Source organism: Nilaparvata lugens, chromosome 7, assembly GCF_014356525.2.
Source record: "Nilaparvata lugens isolate BPH chromosome 7, ASM1435652v1, whole genome shotgun sequence".
NCBI lineage: Eukaryota > Metazoa > Arthropoda > Insecta > Hemiptera > Delphacidae > Nilaparvata > Nilaparvata lugens.
Genome location: NC_052510.1, coordinates 5,316,470 through 5,339,878, shown reverse-complemented (window position 1 = coordinate 5,339,878; position 23,409 = coordinate 5,316,470). Strand labels below are relative to the sequence as shown.

At 33.6% G+C, this 23,409-nt stretch overlaps 2 protein-coding genes across 2 annotated transcripts in view; both read right to left on the bottom strand.

Moving 5' to 3' along the window:
* Positions 1-23,409, bottom strand: part of LOC111056636 (pre-rRNA-processing protein TSR1 homolog) — a 432,307-nt gene that overhangs the window by 116,424 nt on the left and 292,474 nt on the right. The gene's annotated exons all lie outside the window — the stretch shown is intronic.
* Positions 219-22,585, bottom strand: LOC111059083 (ras-related protein Rab-4B-like). Its single transcript, XM_039433496.1, has 6 exons — positions 22,343-22,585; positions 20,178-20,258; positions 17,879-17,993; positions 12,723-12,940; positions 11,002-11,097; positions 219-6,598 (listed from the first exon to the last, which is right to left on the bottom strand). Exons 1-6 carry the CDS (start codon positions 22,356-22,358, stop codon positions 6,483-6,485), a joined length of 642 nt encoding a protein of 213 aa, XP_039289430.1. The 5' UTR covers positions 22,359-22,585; the 3' UTR covers positions 219-6,482.

Here is a 23,409-nt window from a genome sequence, read left to right as displayed (position 1 = left end):
AGTAATAATAGACAGTGGTCTATAGTATTCGGCCAAAACATTGGCTTGAAATTTTGAACATAAACGACCTATACCATGGGATATCTTCTTATACCGTACTATATTTTCTCTATGATTACATTAAATAGACCTACACCAGTTTTATAGAGCCTGAACATAGCTGCAAATAAATTTTTACAGTATATTAACAATTTTGAAGTAAATAAAATAGAGAACAATTTCACAAATATGAATTTAATAGCTAATAACAATAATTGAATGTTGAAACATAAACCAATCTTAATTGAATGACAAAATAAGTTCTTAGTGAAAAGAAATTAGGAATGTTTCTTATGCTAATACTATAATATATCACAACAATAAATAAGTCTTGATAGTTGAAATAAGGTAAACAACATCTAATGAAAGATAATATTCAAAAATATAACAAGAGTTTATAAGTGTTTTCATTAGTGCAACAAAGTCTATAGTTGTTAGATTAAACAGCTAGATACAGAAGTAGGTGTAATATAACAAAAGAAGTGATAAATTATAGTTCTATATCTAATATTTACACAAATATTAAGGATTAATTTCAATTTCATATCAATTATCACAACATCAAATTTAACTTTCCCTCGTAATGTAACAGAAGCATTGAACAATGAAATAACTTTAGTTACAGGTATTCAAAATAATTTACTTAACAAAATAAACTGCTGAACTAATTTACTGAATAAACTGATGAACATAATTTTCATGTATTCATTTAAAAGAGCAATCCACAATTTATCAGGGTGAATATTCTGAATTCAAATGGCTCAAACTGATTCTAAATTGGATTTTTGTAATGATTTTTTGATGATCATACTATCAACAACTACAAACTTTCGTCATGATATTTTCAATTGGTCCATTCAAGAATAAATATTGATTCTTTTGAAACTTGGGCTGTTTTACTTCGAATTGTATAAGAAACTAAAACAAAAATAAGAATTTCTAATTCATCTTCTTTTTATTCAATCGTTATTTGCTTCAATATGAAAAATTAAATCACTCACTTGAAAAAATATAATAATTTCCAAGCCCTGTAACTTCAAAAATTACATTTCTTCTGAAGCCAATCACATGCTGCAAAGCATCTACAATACAGTATTATTGTGCATCTCAAGCGAGATTAGTACATGAGATTCCTAATATTCGTAACACTATTAATCATAACAATCAACGGTACTAATCAAGCTTCAAATTTATCATCATAAGCAATTTCAAAATTGGTAATGACAATACTTTTGGCAACGTTAGTAAAAGAAAAACAACGTTTCACCAATTCTCAAGTTTTGTGCGATATGGGTTTTCATAAGAAATATTAACAGATTGTTTGTGCAAAAATTGAAACTTTTAAAACTAAAACACATTTAATAAACATACAACACTACCTATATTAGACTTGGAAGGTAACTAACTGATTGAAAATAGTACATTCATTGACAAACTATGGTTAACAATTGATAAACGATAGGGGTTATAATGATGAATATTGTTAACTTCTAAAAAATATCTTACAGTACTGAGAGTTTTTAAAATTATAATCCAATCTCAAACAAATTTAATAATTAAGATTAAGATTTTCCACATTATTTAAGAACATCGAGATTAATTTCACAATATTGTTATGGAAACCGGTATTTCATTACATTTTTTCTAATAGTGTCGGTCTTGTAGTGTTTGGACTGTAAAAATTGGTATTAAAGTATTTTTATATTATTTTATTATTAGTCTAATATACACACTATTTGAGATTTTGTTTCAACAACTATCTTCCAATTCAATTTGAGATTCTGTAGTTTACTTAATTCACAGAAGAGATTCTTTAAACAGGAATGATTTAATTTGTCATTATATAATTATAATTTCATCACTATAAAATAAAACAAAATCCAACTGAAATTTGAGATGGATTCACTAGAGTTTTTCGAGATTCTCGATTCCATTTATTGCAACGTTTAGTTTACTTACTTTTAATACTGTAATACTGATTTGTTTTGAATCTAATTATTTTCTAAATCATAATTGAAAATTAACAGAATTAATACTGAAAGTAATTTGCACGATTGTTTACTCATTACTTTAATTCTACTAAACTTTAGAAAAGCCAAAAATGAATGCCTGTATAATCTAGTTGTCTCAATAATACTAATTATTTAAATGAAAAACCTAAAATATAGAACTCTACTAATGAATAAATATGCAATTAGATTTAATTTGACTATGAAAATTGCAACGTCGATAACTCTCTAGCAGACTTGAATAATTCCTAATTTGTGCTGAAAATACAAAGGGAAAGCAATATCTATATTAATAGTTTCAAGTAATTATATTCTCAGGATTACTCATCAAATCCAATATTGTTTCAGCATTGAATAATAGAATGATACATTTACAACAATTGCCTTCAAAAATATTTCTCACCACCAAATTAAACTATGCTAAAAATAGATGAATTTACAGATAAATATCTATGAAAAATATTAATATTTCTATACAAGTTTAATAACTTTAGTCACAACTGAGAAATACTGTTCCCTATCTTATAAAAATACTTGTTGACTAAATTTGAGAAAAATAAGAGAAATTTCTTACAATAGATTCTAATATGCTACTTTTATATGAGAGAAATGGGTCAAGTTTTTTAGGATTGTAAATCAGGGTTTATCTGTTAGATAAGTCGTATTTATTGTGCTATAACTATATTTTTATAAAATAATTTATTATTTATTTAAAAAGAAAGCTGAAAGAAAGTATACATGGAAAGAAAGTGTATAGGGGCTGCTCACCCCGCTTTTGTACATAATGAACTTGAATATTTCATCCGGTATACCTGATCTGGATAATAACTAGTTCCCCCCGGTTATTACCGTGGAGAAGACAAGTACAGGTCCGGTAACAATTATTGGATAAACAAAAACTATTAGACATTTTATGAAATAAGGATTGTAAATCAGGCTTTATTTGTTAGATCGTATTTACTGTGCTATAATTATATTTTCATAAAATAATTAATGGATGATAAAAGATATTAAATATTGTATCAAATGAGATTTTAGATTGAAAAAAATCTTATTCAAATAAGCGAATAAAATACTGAAATAAGGTGAGTAATTATGTAAAAAAATGACAGGTCCATTATGAAACATTCGAGAAGAAAGACTAATTTAAAACAATAATAAATTGAACATAATTTAAAATCACTGAAACTAAAATGAAAATCAATTTGTAAAAGATTAAGATTGACTGGAATCAATTTTATTTTATACTCATAATATGTATTGCAAAAAACTGAATAATTTTTGGAATCATGAAGTAAGCCTTTGAATAAAGAAAAAATAAATTTGAGATTTAAGAGTTGTGCACATTACCGCGATTCGTCTACGGCAACGGCATATATTTCAACCATTCAACTTCGGGTTAAAAATTCTGCCACTTTCGTCATGCAAATCGCAGTAGTGTGGACAAGGCTTAAAACTGAAAAAATTGCGTTAATTTTATGTAAAAATCAGACTAAATTCCGTGATTTGAATACTAAACTAGAAAACTACTAACCAATCTACTGTAGCGTACCAACTTTGTTAAAGAACATATTTTGTATTAAAATGAAGATAATGTCTTGTTTATCAAGGTTCTAAAGCAACGTTACTTAGGGATCTTTGGCTTCATCGACTATAGACTGGTGCTTCAAGAATTACAGTCATTTACGGAAAATGGAAATAATCGGTTGATTCTATTCTTTCAAATCATATCACTTGTGATATAAATACAGCCTATTATCACCGATTAATACTCAACAAATAAACATATCACTAGTGATATGACAACACTAACATTTTAAACTAAACATGATCTAATCAAAATCATAATATGCAACAGGTATTGTACTACAAACAAATCATTTGTGATATGAAACATATTAGGCCGGTTGCAGACGAACCACTATCGCATGTGGAATGTGGGACCGACATACCACAGAACAATATGACTAACGCAGAGAGTCTTTCACACTACATTTGAAAAAACGCTCATTAGTGCGATTGTGGTACAGAAGCTAGGGGAAGCGTGGTGCTCAAACCAGTGGTACCACAATCGCAAGGAAAATAATCGCTACCACAGCGCGCAACGCCATGTGGAAGTATCAGTGCCACAGCCATGCCTGCCAATGCATTCCATATGCGCTGCGTTTGTGGTACCACAGATGGAAAATAGTAGCTCCCACATCCCACATGCGATAGTGGTTCATCTGCAACCGGCCTTAATCATACATTACCACTGAGACAGAATAATAATTAACAAATTAACACTATGACAACACCAACAATTAACTAACACCCTCAAATAGAAGCATTGAGTATTACATATCAACGTATATCACTTGTAATACAATAATATAAGGCATACCTAACATAATAATATTCAAGAAATAATACTACACAATTAAACATGTTTTTCGTGAGAATAACACTAAAATTCAAGTTGACTTCCTCATATCAACGGAATAACATCCAACAACATGTATTATAAATATTGAAACACAATAAAATCTATCAAGTACCTTTCTTATTTTATAAAAACAGAACTTATTGATTGATTCATACAATAAGTACATCATAAAAATGATAGGGAGAGAAAAAATAAGGTAACCTTGTGTTATTCCACTCCTAATTTCAGATAAGGTTACACATAGTCCGAAATAGGTCAAGTCTTGTAGTTGTTCACTTCACAAAGTTTTCAGTCCTAATTGTTTTCACAAAGTGGATTTTTAAATTTAGATGCTTCAAAACCAAACATAGAAGAAATATTTCACGTTATTTTCAACTTTCAAGAGTAATTTTGATACAATAAAATGGTTACTTGATAATTTTGGTTGTGCTTCAATAATTCCAGTAGCCCTAAAAAGAAAAGAAAGTATTATGTAGTTTGGTGATATCAACATATCACTGGTGATACAGAACATTATTTATTTATTTTATTCACAATCACAAATTATGTAGCATAATAACTGGTGTAATATTATAGAGAAACAATAACGTAAGTAGATATCCCATGGTATAGGGCGTTTATGTTGCAACTTTTACTGTTATCTCAAGCCGATTACTGTCGATTTTTACTGTTTTGTTTATTTATTTATTTATTATAACAGTCACAAACACGATATTTGGAAAGAGAAACAGGCAATTGTCCAAAACTTCTTCAATTCCTTGATTTTGGCACATAAATAGTCCAAAGTGAGGTTAAGTTTAAAATTTCTGTTTTCACCAAAGATTAACACTCAGAGAATACGTATTCGAGATATGACTGTTGGGGTGAGAGTGTATGAACGGCACAGTATGAGAGACTACGAGCGTCACACAGCTTCACGGGAAAGAACTACGTGGACTATCGGCTTGAGAAACAGTAAAAGTTGCGACATAAACGTCCTATACCATGGGATATCTACTTACGCTATTGTTTCTCTATGGTAATACTCAATGTTTTCCGTGATAGATCACATCAATAACATTAAACTAGATATCCCTCGACTCAAAATTATAATACTCAACAAAGAGACATTCAAAATTAAATTTTAAATATGTGAATATTTCATATTCTAGTTATAATAATGTGAAATATTTCTTCTATGTTTAGTTTTGAAGCATCTAAATTTGAAAATCTACTTTGTGAAAATATTGAGGACTGAAAATTTTGTGAATTGAAGAACTACAAGACTTGTCTTCTAGACAAGAGTTGTCTGCTAGTTTTAAATACAATAGAACATTCGAATTGTTCCAGAACTTAGCCAATAGAGCCAGACATTTCACAAAGTATGAATGATGAACTAATATAACACTGTTCAACATTTGTGGTTTTAAAATAATTAAGTTTGTTTTTTCGTGCTGCAAAATTATTCCTTTACATGTGAATATTACCTATTTTAGTTATAATAATGTGGAATATTTCTATGTTTGGTTTTGAAGCATCTAAATTTGAAAATCCACTTTGTGAAAATATTTGAGGACTGAAAATTTTTTTCAAGTGAACAACAACTACAAGACTTAACCTATTTCGGACTATGTGTTATCTAAATTTGGGAGAGGAATAGCACAAGGTTACCTTATTTTTCCTCTCCCTATCATTTTGATAATGTACTTATTGTACAAAATTAATGAAGAAAGACACGTTTCTTGTGATATAGCATGAATAACATTCAACTAGACACCCCTCGAATCGAAATTATAAGAGACAAGTACTGTCTCTTGACATCTGTCTCTCTCTAACATGGTACCAACAAACCACTTATGATAAAACTGTGCTAACATTCAACATTTCCAAATAGAAATAATAAGCATTGATTAGTAGAATAGTAGCATATATATATTTTGACGTATTTTCCTAACTCTCCAATGCCACTTCTTAACCTGTATGGAAGTTTGCTTAATCCTTATCGTTACAAATGATAGAAAAACACTAAGCTACATTCTACAAATGCAATCAGCCTGTTGTCTTCTGTTCTTCTCCTGCAGGAGTCTCCTCGTGGAGGAGTCACCGTACTGTATTCCGGAGCCTATTCGTTCGGGGTCTAGCTCACCTGCAAGCAAATCAAGTTGGAAAACCCGGAAATTTTCAATGCCCTGCTTATCTATTCCTAGTTTATTCTTCATTTGTTCAAAAAATTGTCAAACATACAGAGTGAGTCATATGTATGGGAACCCTTCTGTGAAATTTCACCTCATCTTTTGATTTTAGGTTATGTTGTTTGCATTCTTCTAATATCGATTTCAGGTCGATCAATCGGGGGCGCGACAGTCGAGACCGACGACATTCGAGGCCTGCGACAGTAGAGGACTGTTTTACAGTCCTCTACGGTTGTAGGCCTCGACTGTCGGGAGTGTACGAAAATTGAAGTGTCCTCTACTGTCGCCTAACGCAGGCGACATTTGAGGCCTCTTTTTCAGGAGTCCTCTCCCGTCGTAGGCCTCGACTGTCGGGGCTGTACAAAAATTGGAGAGGCCTCAACTGTCGCCTAACGCAGGCGACATTTGAGGCCTCTTTTTCAGGAGTCCTCTACTGTCGCTGGCCTCGAATGTCGCTGGTCTCGACTGTCGGGCCTGTACAAAAATTAGAGACTCGCTTGCAGCAGGCGACAGTTGAGGACACATCCTACTGCGATTCCAGACAAAATACATTTTGTAATGATTATAAATTTTGATTTGTTGAAAACCAAAATAATGGAAACTGGTGCTGTCTACCATTCTGGAGAGCCTAGCGCAGGCGACAGTTGAGGCCTCTTTTTCAGGAGTCCTCTACCGTCGCAGGTCTCGACTGTCGGGGCTGTACAAAAATTAGAGTGGCCTCAACTGTCGCCTCACGCAGGCGACATTTGAGGCCTCTTTTTCAGGAGTCCTCTACCGTCGCTGGCCTCGAATGTCGCCGGTCTCTACCGTCGCTGGTCTGAACTGTCGCAGGACTCTTCTGTCGTTTGCCTCGTTTGACATCGACCCGATCAATCGATATACATTGCTGTTATCAACAGAATTTCAACCTTTCTATATTTTATTTGATTATTGTTCACTAGCCAAGTTTCCATACTATATGTATACTGTGATATGGCGTTCACCTTGCCATGTTCATAACCTTACTTAATAGGATCTTTTTTCATCCTTTGAAACCCTTAGAGGCAAAATATCTCAAAATCCGTTCTTAGTGCGCGTCTAGCATGTTTGAAGAATATTTGTGCAAAGTTTCAAGTCAGTAGGCCAATTAGTTTGAGCTGTACTGTGATTTTACATCGAAATTTTCGAAAATTCCCTCTCCTTAACCCTCCTGTGCTCCTGATCGGAATTTTTCTGCATAGATCTAAATTTTTTTCGTAGCTAAACAAAAAAAGATCCTCATGACTTTGCTGTGCAATGAGCGGTTGAAAAGTACAAAGCTTTTGGGGGCTCCAGCTCCCTCAGGGGGGAAAAATTCTGAAAATCCTTTCTTAGTGGATGTTTTGAGGCTACCATGAACAATTGTGCAAAATTTCAAGTTTTTAGGCTCATTAGTTGGGGCTGTGGTGTGATTTCAGTCAGTCGGGGCTTAGCCTTTTATAGATATAGATTACTTACCCTGTTCTACTTGCAATTTTTTTGAGCTTAAATTTTACTTCAATCATTATTGGTTTTTTTCATTCAATTTTTGAACTGAATCTTTTCAATCTCGGTTTTCAATTATGTTCTACTTGCAATTTTTTTGAGCTTAAATTTTACTTCAATCATTATTGGTTTTTTTCATTCAATTTTTGAACTGAATCTTTTCAATCTTAATATCAATTCACATAATTTGATGCATTATCAATTCTTAGCATTTTTCTGTGTATTCTTGTTGTTCTTACACAGTGATTTTTGTGCAGTCAATTCTTTATGAATTTTACTTTGAAATCCGTTCATTGGATTATCTCAATAATTCTATCAGTTTGAATTTTTACTTTCCTTGCCCTATTACCATAGGTAAGGAAAGTATTGCTTTCCGAAAAAAATAAGGTACCCCAATTTCTATACGTTTCAAGGTCCCCTGACTCCAAAAAAGTGGTTTTTGGGTATTGGTCTGTATGTGTGTATGAGTGTATGTGCGTCTGTGTACACGATATCTCCCAATTAACGGAATGACTTGAAATTTGGAACTTAAGGTCCTTACAATATAAGGATCCGACTCGAACAATTTCGATCTAATGCAATTCAAGATGGCGGCTAAAATGGCAAAAATGTTGTCAAAAACAAGGTTTTTCGCGATTTTCTCGAAAACGGCTCCAACGATTTTGATCAAATTTATACCTAAAATAGTCATTGATAAGCTCTATCAACTGCCACAAGTCTCATATCTGTAAAAATTCCAGGAGCTTCGCCTCATCTATGCAAAGTTTGATTTTAGATTCCCAATTATCAGGCTTCAGATACAATTTGAACAAAAAACTCCAAATGGAAAAGATTGAGCATGAAAATCTCTACAATTTATGTTCAATAACATTTTCACCTAAAATTTATTGAAAATAAGCTCGAAATTCGAGAAAATGTTATTATTTCAATTGCAAACTGTTGGCAACTGTTGATTCTATTAAATCATTCACTATGAAGAGATACAGACCTCGTGTGTCTCCAGCGTTATTGTCCTGTCACCAGCTGGCTTGGATCTTTGAATAGTAGACGAGATGCGCGTGTACACTAGCGTCAGGTGATACATTTTCATAACGGCAAGGAAAGTTGTGTGAGTGCGCCACATCAGATTTTTCTTGTTTCAATCTCTTCATTCAGCTACCTACTCATTATAGTGGAAAATCAATTTGATTGCAACAAATTGATTCACCACTGGTAGCCAGCATGTATAATCTTTTGGGTCACTTACATTCTAGTATTAAATCCTCGATTCTATTTGCTCATATATAATTTATTCTATCTAACAACATTTATACAGTACACTTGCTTGGCTAAGATTACACACTTCAATAAGTTGAATACTGTTGTAGATATAATACTGTAACTTTCAGGTTAAATTATTGGTCGAATACTCTACCTTTTGACGTACAACTGAATTTCAACCCCTCATAATGGGGTTGTAACTCGAATATTTTAAATGTTTACTCCCATTGTGTGCATCATTTGGAAGGCCTTTTTAAAACAAGAAAGACGGCATCAATAAAAACGTTCTATGATGCTTGTATCCAAAATGGCGGCTGATTGAAGTTTTAGTTTTTACTTGAAATTCAGTTGTACGTCAAAAGGTAGAGTATTCCACCAATAACTTGACCTGAAAGTTACAGTATTATATATGAAACAGTCTCCAACTTATTGAAGGGTTCCCATACATATGACTCACTCTGTATATATATCTAATATGGAAGATTCATTAGAAATTGCAGTTAACCAACTGTTGGAATATTATAACAATAAAAATTCGAATACCCAATGAAAACTGTACAAATATAACTAAGGACTTGTACTACTGCAAATATTGACCGAAGAACTAAATAGCAAAAAGAAATTCGATGAATGAGACTGTCCAAAAAAACAGTGCCTAGATCGAATCGAACCCGGTACCTCTCAGTTGCTAGCCGAGCGGCTTTACTGTGACAATTCCAATATTTTTATTCAATATTGCTAGGTATCTAAAAAATCATTACCTTCGCTTCAACAGAAAAATGGAGATTACCATAAATTAAATACTTTTTGTTTAGTTGAGAAGTTGATATTGTGGTAATTATTCATATTGAATGAAAAAGACTAGGAAATTGTCAAAAAACCACAGATTTATTGATACTTAGAAAGACCGGTTTCGGTCATTACACCATTGTCAATCTCTGATAAACTACAACTAAATACAAGAGCAGCAGAATTTATACTAGTAGGGGAGTACTGCTATTGGTCAAGGGCATGAACGCCTGCCATTGGCCCAGCTAGACAGTCTCCTCCCACTCAACGGTGTCACTGGGAAAATTCCCAGTATAGTTTAAATGACCAAATTCATTTCAACCAATACAACACTACGAATTTAGTTTTATCATAAAATTGTAAGCATACATTAGTCAATAGTTTTTTATTTACATATTTGTTTTATTATCTTTCACACTTGTTTTCTTGGTTCTTATTTTGTACTGAAAGTAAATGTTGTTATAATGGCGAGTCTGTTGCTTAAGCCGCCATTTTGTGACACCGTTGAGTGGGAGGAGACTGTCTAGCTGGGCCAATGGCAGGCGTTCATGCCCTTGACCAATACCAGTACTCGCCTACTAGTATAAATTCCGCTGCTCTTGTATTTAGTTTTAGTTTATCAGAGAATGACAATGGTGTAATAACCAAAACCGGTCTTTCTAAGTATCAATAAATCTGTGTTTTTTGACACTTTCTTAGTATTTTTCATTCAATAAATTAAATAAGACTGAAGAAGTGGAATGCATGTAATAACGATTCGAGCACAAAATTAGACTAGTATTCTTGAAAAGATAGGAACTCTTACCTGCTTGAATCTTGGCCAATATAGTCTTGGAGCACTTCAGAAACGATTCTTCAACATTCTCACCAGACTTTGCGCTGGTTTCAAGAAACATAAGTTCTGCAACATATGAGTTTAAAATTGCTCAATTACCATTGACAATAAATTTTCTCAACTTTTAATCTACAGCAATATCAATGATAAAACATTTATACTCGTTACCCTCGTTCAATTATCATTTATTCCTTAAAATTTTGTAGTTTATTATGGATTCTAATATGGCTAAGTTTCTAGGTTTAACTGTGAATAGGAATTTGTCGTGGGCTCCTTGTTATATTAAAACAGTTGCTCTACAACCATTGTATGCAGACTATCATGGTTTGACTCTGACTGACTTTGTCTGTAGGTTTTCTAATTCTTGACGTGATCTTAAGCATCTGAATATGCCCAAGGATCAAGAAAATATCTATCAATCTACATATTTACTTGACGTGTTCTTATGCATCTAAATATGCCCATGGATCAAGGATCAAATATCTACTCAGCTATTTCACTATCAATGACGAACTGCTAGTAATTATCCGTTTTGAACTATTTTCGACGACACTACAGTCTAATTTTTGAATATTAGTTATTAAAAAACTAGTACTCACATGTGAGTAATAAGTAATATTCAAAAATTAGAATGTAGTGTCGTCGAAAATAGTTTAAAACGGTTCAAATACATGTCCATCTATGTATTTATTTGACGTGATATTATGCATCTAAATAAGAAGATATCACAAGTTGATTTTTGCTGAGGGTGATGCCTACATGAGGTCTATGCTTGTGCGTGGGTAATGAGGCGGATGAATCGACTCATGAATCATATTCGGAGAAGTTGGCTCAAGCGTTTACCATTTCAATGGGAGGAGAGGGTTATGTTTATGTTTTTGAAGGTAAGGATTCAAGGATCCAAAGGTCCAAAGAACATAAGGTTCGAAGAACCTTAACAAAGGCCCAAAGAACACACAACAAGCTTCGTCAACCGAAGCTTATTGTGTGTGGTCGAGGGGGGTTAGCAGGTGCATGATTCTCAACTTATCTAAGCGATAGCTTATCACCACTGAGTCAAACCGTTCCCTAATATAAAGTATGGGGCGTTTATGTTTCAATTTTCTAGTTAAATTGTAAACTCAAGCTGAGTCCTAGTAGTTATTTTTGTGGAAGCTATGTGACGATGGTAATCTCTCATACTGTGCCGTTCTTACACTTCGCCCGGCCAAAACTTTAATAATCGACAGTAATCGGCTTCAGTTAACAAAAAAATGACTTGAAATTTGGAACATAAACTACCTATACCATTAGATGTTTTCTCTATGGTTCTATAGTGAGGTCCACGTTATAAAGGCAGTGTTTGCTATTCTTGTCTATCATTCAACAAAGCGGATAGCGCTATCTCTTTCTCAATTTGCTCTGTTGCCAGATCGTCTCTTAGAAATGTAGAATAAATAATTAATTGAAAAATATTTCATCTAAATTATGAAAATTCATTATGAAATAATTGAAAAATATAATTTTTTGTTCAATAAAATATAATTGATTATTTTAAACGAGAATGAACCGTTAATATTACATCAATAAACCTGTATCAGCTACCGTCTATAGAAGGCATTGACAAGACAGAGGATCGGCAACGTTTTTCTCCTATCTTTCTTCACTTCACTTAGACCTCACAATACCTATTTATGTATTTGATCACTGACCATTCTCCTGCGCAAACTGGCTGGCCTCTAGGAAGGTGACCTCGCGTTCGGCTTCGAGGTCCTTCTTGTTGCCGACTAGCAGGATGCAAATGTTGGGACTGGCGAGTGCGCGCGCATCCGACAACCAGTTGGCCAGCGCGTTGAATGTCTCGCGATTGGTCATGTCAAACACAAGCAAAGCACCGGCCGCGCCACGGTAGTAGCTACGGGTCACCGACCTACAAACAAAATGCATGAAAACCTCCATTCAATTCCACACATTTCATATAACAATCAACCATTGTTGGTGTGTTCACCTCCGTATAATTCCACACATTTCACACCACAAAGCAAATGTTGCTGGTGTGAACACTGCCGTATATTTCCATACATTTCATACCACAGAGTAACTATTGTTGGTATCATGTCGAACACTAGCAGATCACCAGCCGCGCCACGATACTATAGCTACGGGTCACAAAAAAAGGATGATAACCTCAATTGAATTCCACACATTTCATACCACAGAGCAACTATTGCTGATGTGAGAATCTTCATATAATCCCATACATTTCATATCACAGAGCAACTATTTTTGGTTTGAAAACCCCCGTATAATTCCACACATTTCATACCACAGAGCAGCTATTGTTGGTGTGAACATCTATTATAATTTCACATTTCACATATTTTATATAGCGGAGCAACTATTGCTGGTACCATGTCGAACATTAGAAGCGCACCGGCCGCGCCACAGTAGTAGCTACGGGTCACTGACCTATGGAAGACGAGAAACATAAATGATTATTCAAAGTAAATATATAACCCACTGTATTTATAGCGTAAATATATAAGCATATAACGTGGCTACGTTTGGAATGTCGTATAAATTAGAATTAGAACAGTTTTGGTATTAAATTCAAATTCAAATTCATTCAAATTCATTTATTTGCCATAAAATAATACAGATTGATAAAATAAATATTTTAACTTACAAAATGGCACTACCGGCAAAGAAAACTTGTGCGCCGGCAGTGAGTTTGAGCAACTAGGTACAGCAAACATGTCAATAGAAAAAAGAGCTAATTCAAACCACTAGAATAAATAAAACTATGGAAACCAGGTCACATCTCAATACTCACAATTATAAGACAAAGTAACAAAATCATAGCTTGATAGACAACTTTCAGATAGAACAGGGGGAAATAATTTGAATAAAACATGATAGTAAAGAGTTGATGAAAGCCTAGAGTTGAAATAGTTTGACTACAACATTTTCGGTCTTGATCCAGTCCTCAATTTTTGTTTTAAGTGCTTTAGAGGGTTTTATTTTTATAAAATGTTCTGGAATAATATTTATTAGTTTATTTACTATGTAGTTGAATTGTCTTCTGCATATAGTTAAGTCAGTTCGAGGAACAATATATCTGTTTGCAGATCTGAAAATATAATTAGTTTGATGCAGTGTAAAGATATCTGTATGATTGCTGATATATTTAATTAGATTTCTAATATATAGCTGTCTGACTGTCATAACTCCAAATTCCAGAAAAAGTTGGTGAATAGGGTATCGTCTGGGCACTCCCAAGGCTGCCTTGAGAATACCCTTTTGAATAACATTCAATTTTTTAAAATGTGCATTGAAAGCGCCACCCCACACCCTAATTCCATACTGGAAGACTGACTGAGCATATGCTAGATATACCATTCTACTTAGACCTTTGTCTTTGAGTAAGCTCAAATTATAAAATTTGTGGATCATAAATTTCATTTTGCTACACATACTATTTATATGCTCATTCCATCTTAAATTAGGGTCCAGAGTGACACCTAAATACTTTGTTTTGGTCACGTTTTCTAAAACGGGACAAGGGCAAGGCAGTTGATTACGATTGCTACCGTTCTTGCCATACAGGCAATTTCCATTGTGTACTCTTACTGCATTTAATTGAAGTGTGATATCATCGGGTTGAGTTCTTGAGTTTGGTGAAAAAGTCATATAAACGCTCTTCGAGTAATTCAGTGTCAACGCATTTCTAACAAGCCACACTCTCACACCAGCTAGTCCGATGTTGGTTAAGGATATCACGTTGTCCCATGAAGTCCCCGTAAAAACCAATGCAGTATCATCAGCATATGACAAAACTCTACATCCCTTGATAGGAAGACTTAATAGATCATTTATATAAACTAAAAATAAAATCGGAGAAAGAACTGTACCCTGGGGTAAGCCGAATCCTGTTAAAGTTACTTTGCTCTCTTTTCCATTTAGAGTTATAATTTGTATTCTGTTCCCCAAATAACCAGCAATGAGCTTCAAGACCGGACCACGAAATCCACATTTTTCAAGTTTTTCAAGCAGGTTGATGTGTGGGACAGTATCAAATGCTTTGGCTAAGTCCAGAAATACAGCCAAAGATTTTTTGTTTGTGTTGAAATTAGATGTTATTTCTTTTACAAGTTCAGTCATGGCATCCTCAGTACTCTTATTTTCTTGGAAGGCATATTGATACTGGTTTATTAAATTGAACTTTTTTAAATATGAGCCAACCTGTTCTTTTATTATTTTTTCAAAAACTTTGGATAAATTACTTATGAGACTTATTGGACGATAATTGCCTGGATTCTTCTTGTCCCCAGATTTATGCAATGGGATTATGTTTGCAATTTTAAAGTGACTAGGGAAATGTCCAGTTTCCATACATCTATTAAAAATTAATGTTAGGGGCTGAGCTATAAAAGTTGCTATTCTTTTTAAACAAAAACTACTTAAATTATCAAACCCAGAGGATGCACCATTTTTTAAATTATTTATTGTTTTATAACTTCTTGTGAACTTGTAGGATGCATAAAAAAAGAGTTCACAAGGCGGAAATTAGAAACAGCAGTGGTTTCCAGAAAAGGAAGATTTTCATTTTCTTCGAAGACTCTCTTCGCGTAAGACTTTCCCACATCTGAAAAATAATTATTTAGTAGTTCAGGATCAATACCAGGCAGAACTTTTTGGCGTTTACTGTTTAATATTTCTTGAATGCAGTTCCATACCTTTTTATTGTTCCCTTCACATGATTTTAATTTGTTCTTATAAAAGTCGATTTTTGCTGATTTGATAAGTTTATTTAGTAAATTTCTATAGACTATAATTTTCTCTCAACGTTACATTAAAAGGTTGTTTTTTCAAAGTATTATGCATTTTGTCTCTTATTCTTATTGAATTCACCAAGCCTGAACTTATCCATTCCTTTAGAGGTCTAGATTCACTTTTCAACTTTATTTGATGAGTTGATAGTTTTATATAAGATAACAACTTTTTTACGAATCGGTTAACTAGATCATCCAAGTCAGTAGAGGCGTCCATATTAGAAAGTTCATCAACCCATGTTTCCCCCTTCAACAAATCAATGAGTTTGAAATAATTTATTTTTTCTTTGTAATGATTTAAGTTGTTTGGTTTATTAGGTGCCTGTTTGTTTATACTAATATGGAGAGTTATACAAAAATGATCGGTTATAGAAGTTTTATGAATAATTGTTTCCTAGAATGTTTTCTTCCCCAATTTTCGGACCTTTGTAAAAAATGTGATCAATACAGGTTTCAGAATTATCATTTATTCGTGTTGGCTTGTTTATGAACGACTTGAGACCGTTTATTTGCATTAAACTGATATATTCATTTGAAGTTTTACTGTTTTGTAATAGATCGATATTCAAGTCACCCAGCAAAATAATTTCTTGTGTCTTATCAATGTCTCTCAGTTGCGTATCAAGATCAGATAAGAAAACATCAATGTCAGCGGCTGGAGATCTATACACTGCTATTAAATTTATAATTGAACCATTCATTTGTAATCTTATTGAAAGAGTATCTGCTCCCCTATTTACATGAGTGATTTCATCGAATAATATACCATTTTTTATAAAAACACATATACCACATTAAGCCTCTGCTACTTTTCTGGGAGATGTTTTATGAATGGATAAATAAATATAAAAACGTAAAGCAGCCGTCAAACAGGGAAACTTGCACCAGCGATAGTTGCTCTGTGGTACCGTATGAAATGTGTGAAATTTTATGGGGGAATTCACATCCACGATAATTGCTCCATGATCTGAATTGTGTGAGATTATACAAGCAGGGCCCGAGGATGCTCACACCAGCGATAGTTGCTTTGTGGTATGAAATGTGTGAAATTATATGGGGGAGTTCATACCGGCGATAGTTGCTCTGTGGTATGAAATGTGTGTACACACCAGCGATAGTTGCTTTGTGGTATGAAATGTGTGAAATTACATGGGGGAGTTCACACCAGCGATAGTTGCTCTGTGGTATGAAAAGTGTATGTGCACTAAATTGCGGTTGAACTCAGTGTCGTGTCGTAATGTGAACCATGACCATGAGCCACTAGTGGTGTTGAGAGCTCCATAGCACAGTCTCGGCAGTAAGAACAAACAAAAAAAAATAATAAGGTGAAGTAGTGTTTGTTATAATGATTTTTCCACCTAGCCACACTGCCAGACAAAAAATTATCGTTTTATAGTGCGATCCACGTTATAATGGCAATGGCATTGCTATCCTTGTCTATCATTCAACAAAGCAGATAGCGCTTTCTCCTTCTCGCATTTTTCTGTTGCCAGATCGTCTTTCAACAATGTAAAATTAATAATTAATTAACAAAATATTTAATCTTGATAATAAAATTCATTATGAAATAATTGAAAAATATAATTTCTTGCTTAATAAAATATAATTGATTATTTAAACGAGAATGAACAGTTAATATTACATCAATAAACCTGTTTAAGCTACCGTCTATAGAAGGCATTGCCAAGAAAGAAGATCGGCAACGTTGTTGTGCTATCTTTCTCCACTGCCATTATAACGTGAACCTCACTATATTACATATATACAGTCCACACACAGAGAGCTCAACCAGCCTCTTGTCGACGGGGTTGCCAGTAACGGGACAATATAGTGAGGTTCACGTTATAATGGCAGTATTTGATTAACATTGGTGTTGCTATCCTTGTCTATCATTCGAAAAACATTATAGTGCTATACTTTTCCAGCTACACAACGTTGCCAGATCGAGTCAAAACGCAAAGTCAAGCGCAAACTTTACGTTATTGTTGTCTCTCTTTTCTATGAATTTATACATAATTGGAGTATTTTTCAATTACCTGAATCTTTCCTGGCCGGCTGTATCCCATATTTGAAGTTTCACAGACTTTCCAGCGACGTTAATTATTTTGGATCCAAATTCAACTCCTATCGTGTGACTGCTGTCATTTTTAACTATAAAAAATTTACAATTCAATTTTTAAAGAAGAAATGTAACAGAATTTGAAAAGAAAAATATTACTTTTTAAAATGTAACAGAATTTGAAAAGAAAAATATTAATTTCGAAACAAATTTTTACAATTCATAAAAACCTAAAATAAAATGAGTTATCACAACCACAAGAAAATAAATATATAATTTAATCACTTGTATAACAGAAAAACAAGGGAAAATATTAATAACAGGGAAATTACTATTTAATGAATAACAGGGGAAAATAATCATAGTTTTATAATTAGAAGCTGATTAAACTGTATCACTATAGTCTGTGTAAAATAAGTTGAGACTTGGCCCTCCATCCGAAGAAATTACAAGGTTGCCAATTTGTGTAAAATTGCAATTTTCTCAAATTTCCAATTCAACGTCGAAATTGGATGTAGAATATCATACCCGATATCCTAGTAGTGCTAAAAACGTTTTAGGGTTGAAGGATTTAAAGGAAATTCAACTTTTATGATAAAATTGGAAACATCGCGAAGATTTTTTTTAATATCACTTCTCTCAGAATCATGGGGCGTCTTAATGCGTAATAATTTTATATCAAATTAACGGGGAGAATGTCTCCTTTCTATTGGTATCTGGATCATTTTTATCCATCCTATAGTTATTTTGAACGTCCGAGTACGTTTGACAATTGGAAAAATAATTTAAATTATTTCTGAGAAACTTTCTCGCTTTCACCACCCACCTATCTTCTGAAACGAAAAAGTTTCCAGCATGTCGAAAATTTCATGTTTTCTGCTCGAAATGTCTCGACATTGACATTGACGAACATAATTATTAATTGAAAAATAACTATGGGTCGGATAAAATTATCCAGACACCAATAGAAAGGAGACATTCTCCCCGATAATTTGATATAAAATTATTACGCATTACAACGCCCCATGATTCTGAGAGAAGTGATATTCAAAAGAAAAACAAATCTTCGCGATGTTTCCAAGTTTATCATAAAAGTTGAATTTCCTTTTAATCCTTTAACCCTGAAACTTTTTTAGCACTACTAGGATATCGGGAATGATATTCTACATCCAATACTGACGTTGCATTGAAAATTTGAGAAAGTTGGAATTTTACACGATTTGGCAACCCTGTAATTTTTTCGGTTGGAGGGCCAAGTCTCAAATTATTTTACACAGACTATAGATACTGTACCATGAAATGGATGGTTGCAGCCAGAGACCAGCAGAGATGGAAAAACCTAGGGGAGGCCTATGCTCGGTGACGGGCTTAGTTTCCAAAACAATATAAAATTCAACAAAAATAAAACAACGACTATTGATTTTTTTGAATTGATTTTAAAAGTATTTTGAAGTACTTCAGTACCGTAGCTTATGTATGTTTTGGACAAAAATAAAGGCTTTATTCATCATTTATCAAAAGATACTGAAGTAGGTACTACTTTTCTAATATTATAAAAATACAAATTATTTATTTTTGAGGTGAAACAACCACATAATATTGTCAAGTAATAAATGATGAACATGAATGAATGAAACATGTACCTTGAGTATTCAATTCAAGGGAATATTGATTGGTATTATGTTGACTCCATTGGGTACGCGAAAGGGTGTCACCCCGTCTACTTGTCACCTCTGCATTTTGACCACAGGCGACAGCTTATTCCCCAGTGAAAATACATCGCTACCGTCAACTGGTCACCCCGTCAACATGTCACCTACTCGAATCTCAGGTGCCATCCTGTCGGGACCATACATGACTGAGTGTCACCTTGCTCGTTTGCGTCAACTGGTCACCCCGTCAGCATGTCACCTTCGCGAATCTTGGGTGACATCCTGTCGTTGCTCGCTCACGTCAACTGGTCACCCCGTTTGGATGTCACCTCCTTAGAGAGTTGGCAAGTTGTCGGCGTCAGCCGGTCACCTCAAGAAGCGGTTTAAAGGTAAACCTGACGGGTTGACCAGTTGACGGGGTGACACCCAGACGTCTACCCACTCAATTATCAAATATAGATAATAACTTATAAAAATGGGAAACTATTACAGATTCAAATTATTTATGGAAAATAAATAACGAAAGATTTCACGGAAAATTTATCCATGATGATATTTTTTATAAAATGACAGTTATATAGGCCTATTTTATTTCGTGAATTGCAATGAATAGAAATTACTTACATTTATTTTCGATGAATTGATGAAGTAGACATGATTTGCCAGATCCAGCGCTACCAATAACGAGGAATTTGAACAGATAATCTGAAAAAATTTAAGCATAAAAATTACAGTAATAATTATATTATGATCCCTACAATGGCTTCAAATTACATTCAGCAATGTCTTTTTCAGAAAATAGTCATCAGATGAGTCATTATGATGGATGACCATTGTAAATTTGATGAGTAACGAAGTTTTATAAAAAGTCATTGATCAACTTGACGTTGGATTGACATTAAGTGCTTTGCATTACTTGATGTGACTCATAAAAAAACATGAATAATTTTATTTCAAACCCAAAATTGAAAGAATCCTGGTTAACAATGAAAAGAAGCTTTATGAGTAGCCTAAACTAATTTAAAAAGACAATAGTCTAACAATAAAGCAATTCAGTTTTGAAATTTGCTCAATTAATATATCTTTTTCTTCTTTTTGCTCAGCTTTTTCTTATTCTTATAATACAAGATTTTTATTTTGGTATTTGAAACATCCAAATTCAAAAAAATGGTTTGTATAAATATTTTTGGACAAAAAATTTAGTAGAAATCTAGAAGACATAACCTCATTTGGACTTTCAATCCCATTATATTGAGCGAGCAATTTCTGTATCTATATATCTGGTTACTTATGTTCAATGGATCTCGAAAACGGCTCTAACAATTTTCACGAAATTTGGAACATAGAAGGTTTATGATATAAAAATTCGATTGCACTAGGTCTCATCCTTGGGAAAACTCGCTGAATGACATTAAAGGTTAATTCATCCTTGGCTGAAACAGCTGAGACTTTTGTCGTCTGTGGATAGTAAAAAAGTGAGTGAGCGAATGAGTATGTGAAAAATCAAAATATCGCATCCCCGAAATTCATAAGATGACTTATAGCCAGCTGTGAGATATAAACTCGATCATTTTTATAGAATTGTGTTCTGTTTATCAATAAATGAAAATAACGAGCGAAGCTCGGTGCCCCGATATTGTTACCTAAATTTGGGAGAGAAGTAGTACAAGGTATTCTTAGTTTTTCTCTCCCAATCTGTGCTTCATTGTAAAAAAGAATAAAGATAATCGATTTGGCTCGTTTTACTTGTGGCAGTCTCGGCAACCAGTGGGTCGCCAAGTGTCTGTGCCATTTGGTGGGGCATTAGTTTTTATTGTGCTAATTATTATGCCGCATCCACACGTTGACCCAATGACGACAAGCGCCAGTATGTGAATGGGTGGCTACCATCGCTGACTTTCATTGGCCTACGTTGGCCATCGCTCCAATTTTTGCCGAGTGGAGGCCAGCCCGATAAAGGCCAGCGCTAGCAAACCATCCATCCACACTTGTCACCCAATGCGTGCTGTTTCCAGTTTTGTTGACTGCTCTGCTGTTTTTTCTGTGTAGTTTAGTTTCTACAGACCTTATATTGTTACCAAAAAATTGTTACTGAGTTAGTTTTTTTCAATATTTTCAACCTCCAACTCCATTTTCAATTAGGCTTTTTGATTGCGGCGACCCGTTTAGTGAGCGCTTGCCAACGCTGGCCTTGATGGGGAACTGATCACATTGCAGTGTGGATAGTAAGACCAACGCGGCCAAACTTACCAGACTGGGCCAGCTTAATGAGCTAGTGACTGGGGCAACGTGTGGACTAGGCATTTAATTAAACTGAATCGCCAATGCTTCTTGGTCTCTGGCGACCAACTAATGGCCAAGAGTGTAATACAAGCCTCAGATATTATTCAATCTAAAAAAGAGAATGTTTTTTTTATATATTGATAGATTGTATACAAACTACTGGTTCTAACAGAACTTGATAGAGAAAGAAATAGCCTACGATGAAATCGTTGAGAAAAAAGTGAAAACAACTTAAAGTAAACTCAAACAAAACATAACACAAAACTAATTTGAGTTTCCAAAGCATTGAAAATTTTGAAAGATAAAATTTAAGAAAACAGTAGGAGTAGAGATAGAATAAAGTTTAAGTAAGATAATCTTAACTTACTTTATACAAATATTTCAAAAAAAGCTGCCATAAAATTAATTACCGTAAGCTATTATAGAATTGAGGATGGTTGTCTTTAAAATAATGAAAGATTGGATATTAAAAATTATTTAATACGGTAGCACAGTAGTTTACTCACCATACGATTCTGACATTTTTGAAACGTACAGGGTAAATGTCTTTCTTGTTCTAGTAAGATTTTCTAACACTTCATCACAATTAAATTGATTCCTTGTTGGTTATACTCTCCTATATTCAATGGTAGTTAACTAGATTAATAATAGGCATTAAGTTTTGAAAGAAAACTTGAAATAAGCGTTCAATATCAATGGTTTCCTTATCAAACTTCTAAATACAACCTAATAAAAACAGTTGTTCATGACAGCTGACGACAGGTAATTGGACGAAGGACGATAAAACACAGCCTTCTCCATTTTATCGCAGTGCCACTGGTGCATGAATTAGGAGATGGGCGCCAGATTCAAATCAACTGAGTCAATATAAAAATAATGTAGGTATTAAATTTATTGTCCCCATCATCATAGGATAAACAATCTGTAGATTTACTTACAGTAACTATATAACTATTATATAGTTACTGTAGGTTTACTCTGCCATCATGGATAGAGACAAATTTACATAAAACTCTAGTACTAAGTGCTGATAAAATACTGTACTAGCATCAAAATAGTTTTACGAAAACTTTAGTTTGGAAAATGTTATACTTTACAATTTATTCCAAGCTTTAAATGTGAATTTATTGTTTTTTTATAGTAAGTTCCCGTCTGGTACATTAATTTTTCCTGCAGTCCCTTGAAACGTCCATATAGCTTCCAACCTTGATATCCAAAAAGTACAGTAAACCCAGATTCAGTACAGACCTCTATAAATAGTGCTAGATGCACAAAAGCCGGTTAAATTTTAATCGTGATTAATTTCACGAGAAATAATCAGAGAAGCCTTCATTTTGAAAAGCTTTTCAAAGCCGGTTAAATTTTAATCGTGATTAATTTCACGAGAACCAATCAGAGATGAAGCGTTCTCTGTTTGTTTCTCATGAAATTAAAAACGATTTTAATTTAACCGGCTTTTATGCAACTGAGCCCTACAACATTTGTTATTGGTTCATTAAGATGTAATTTAAATCGAGGTTCCACTATCTTTATGGATATCCTACATTAGGAGTCCAGTAGGCTATACTGGCTT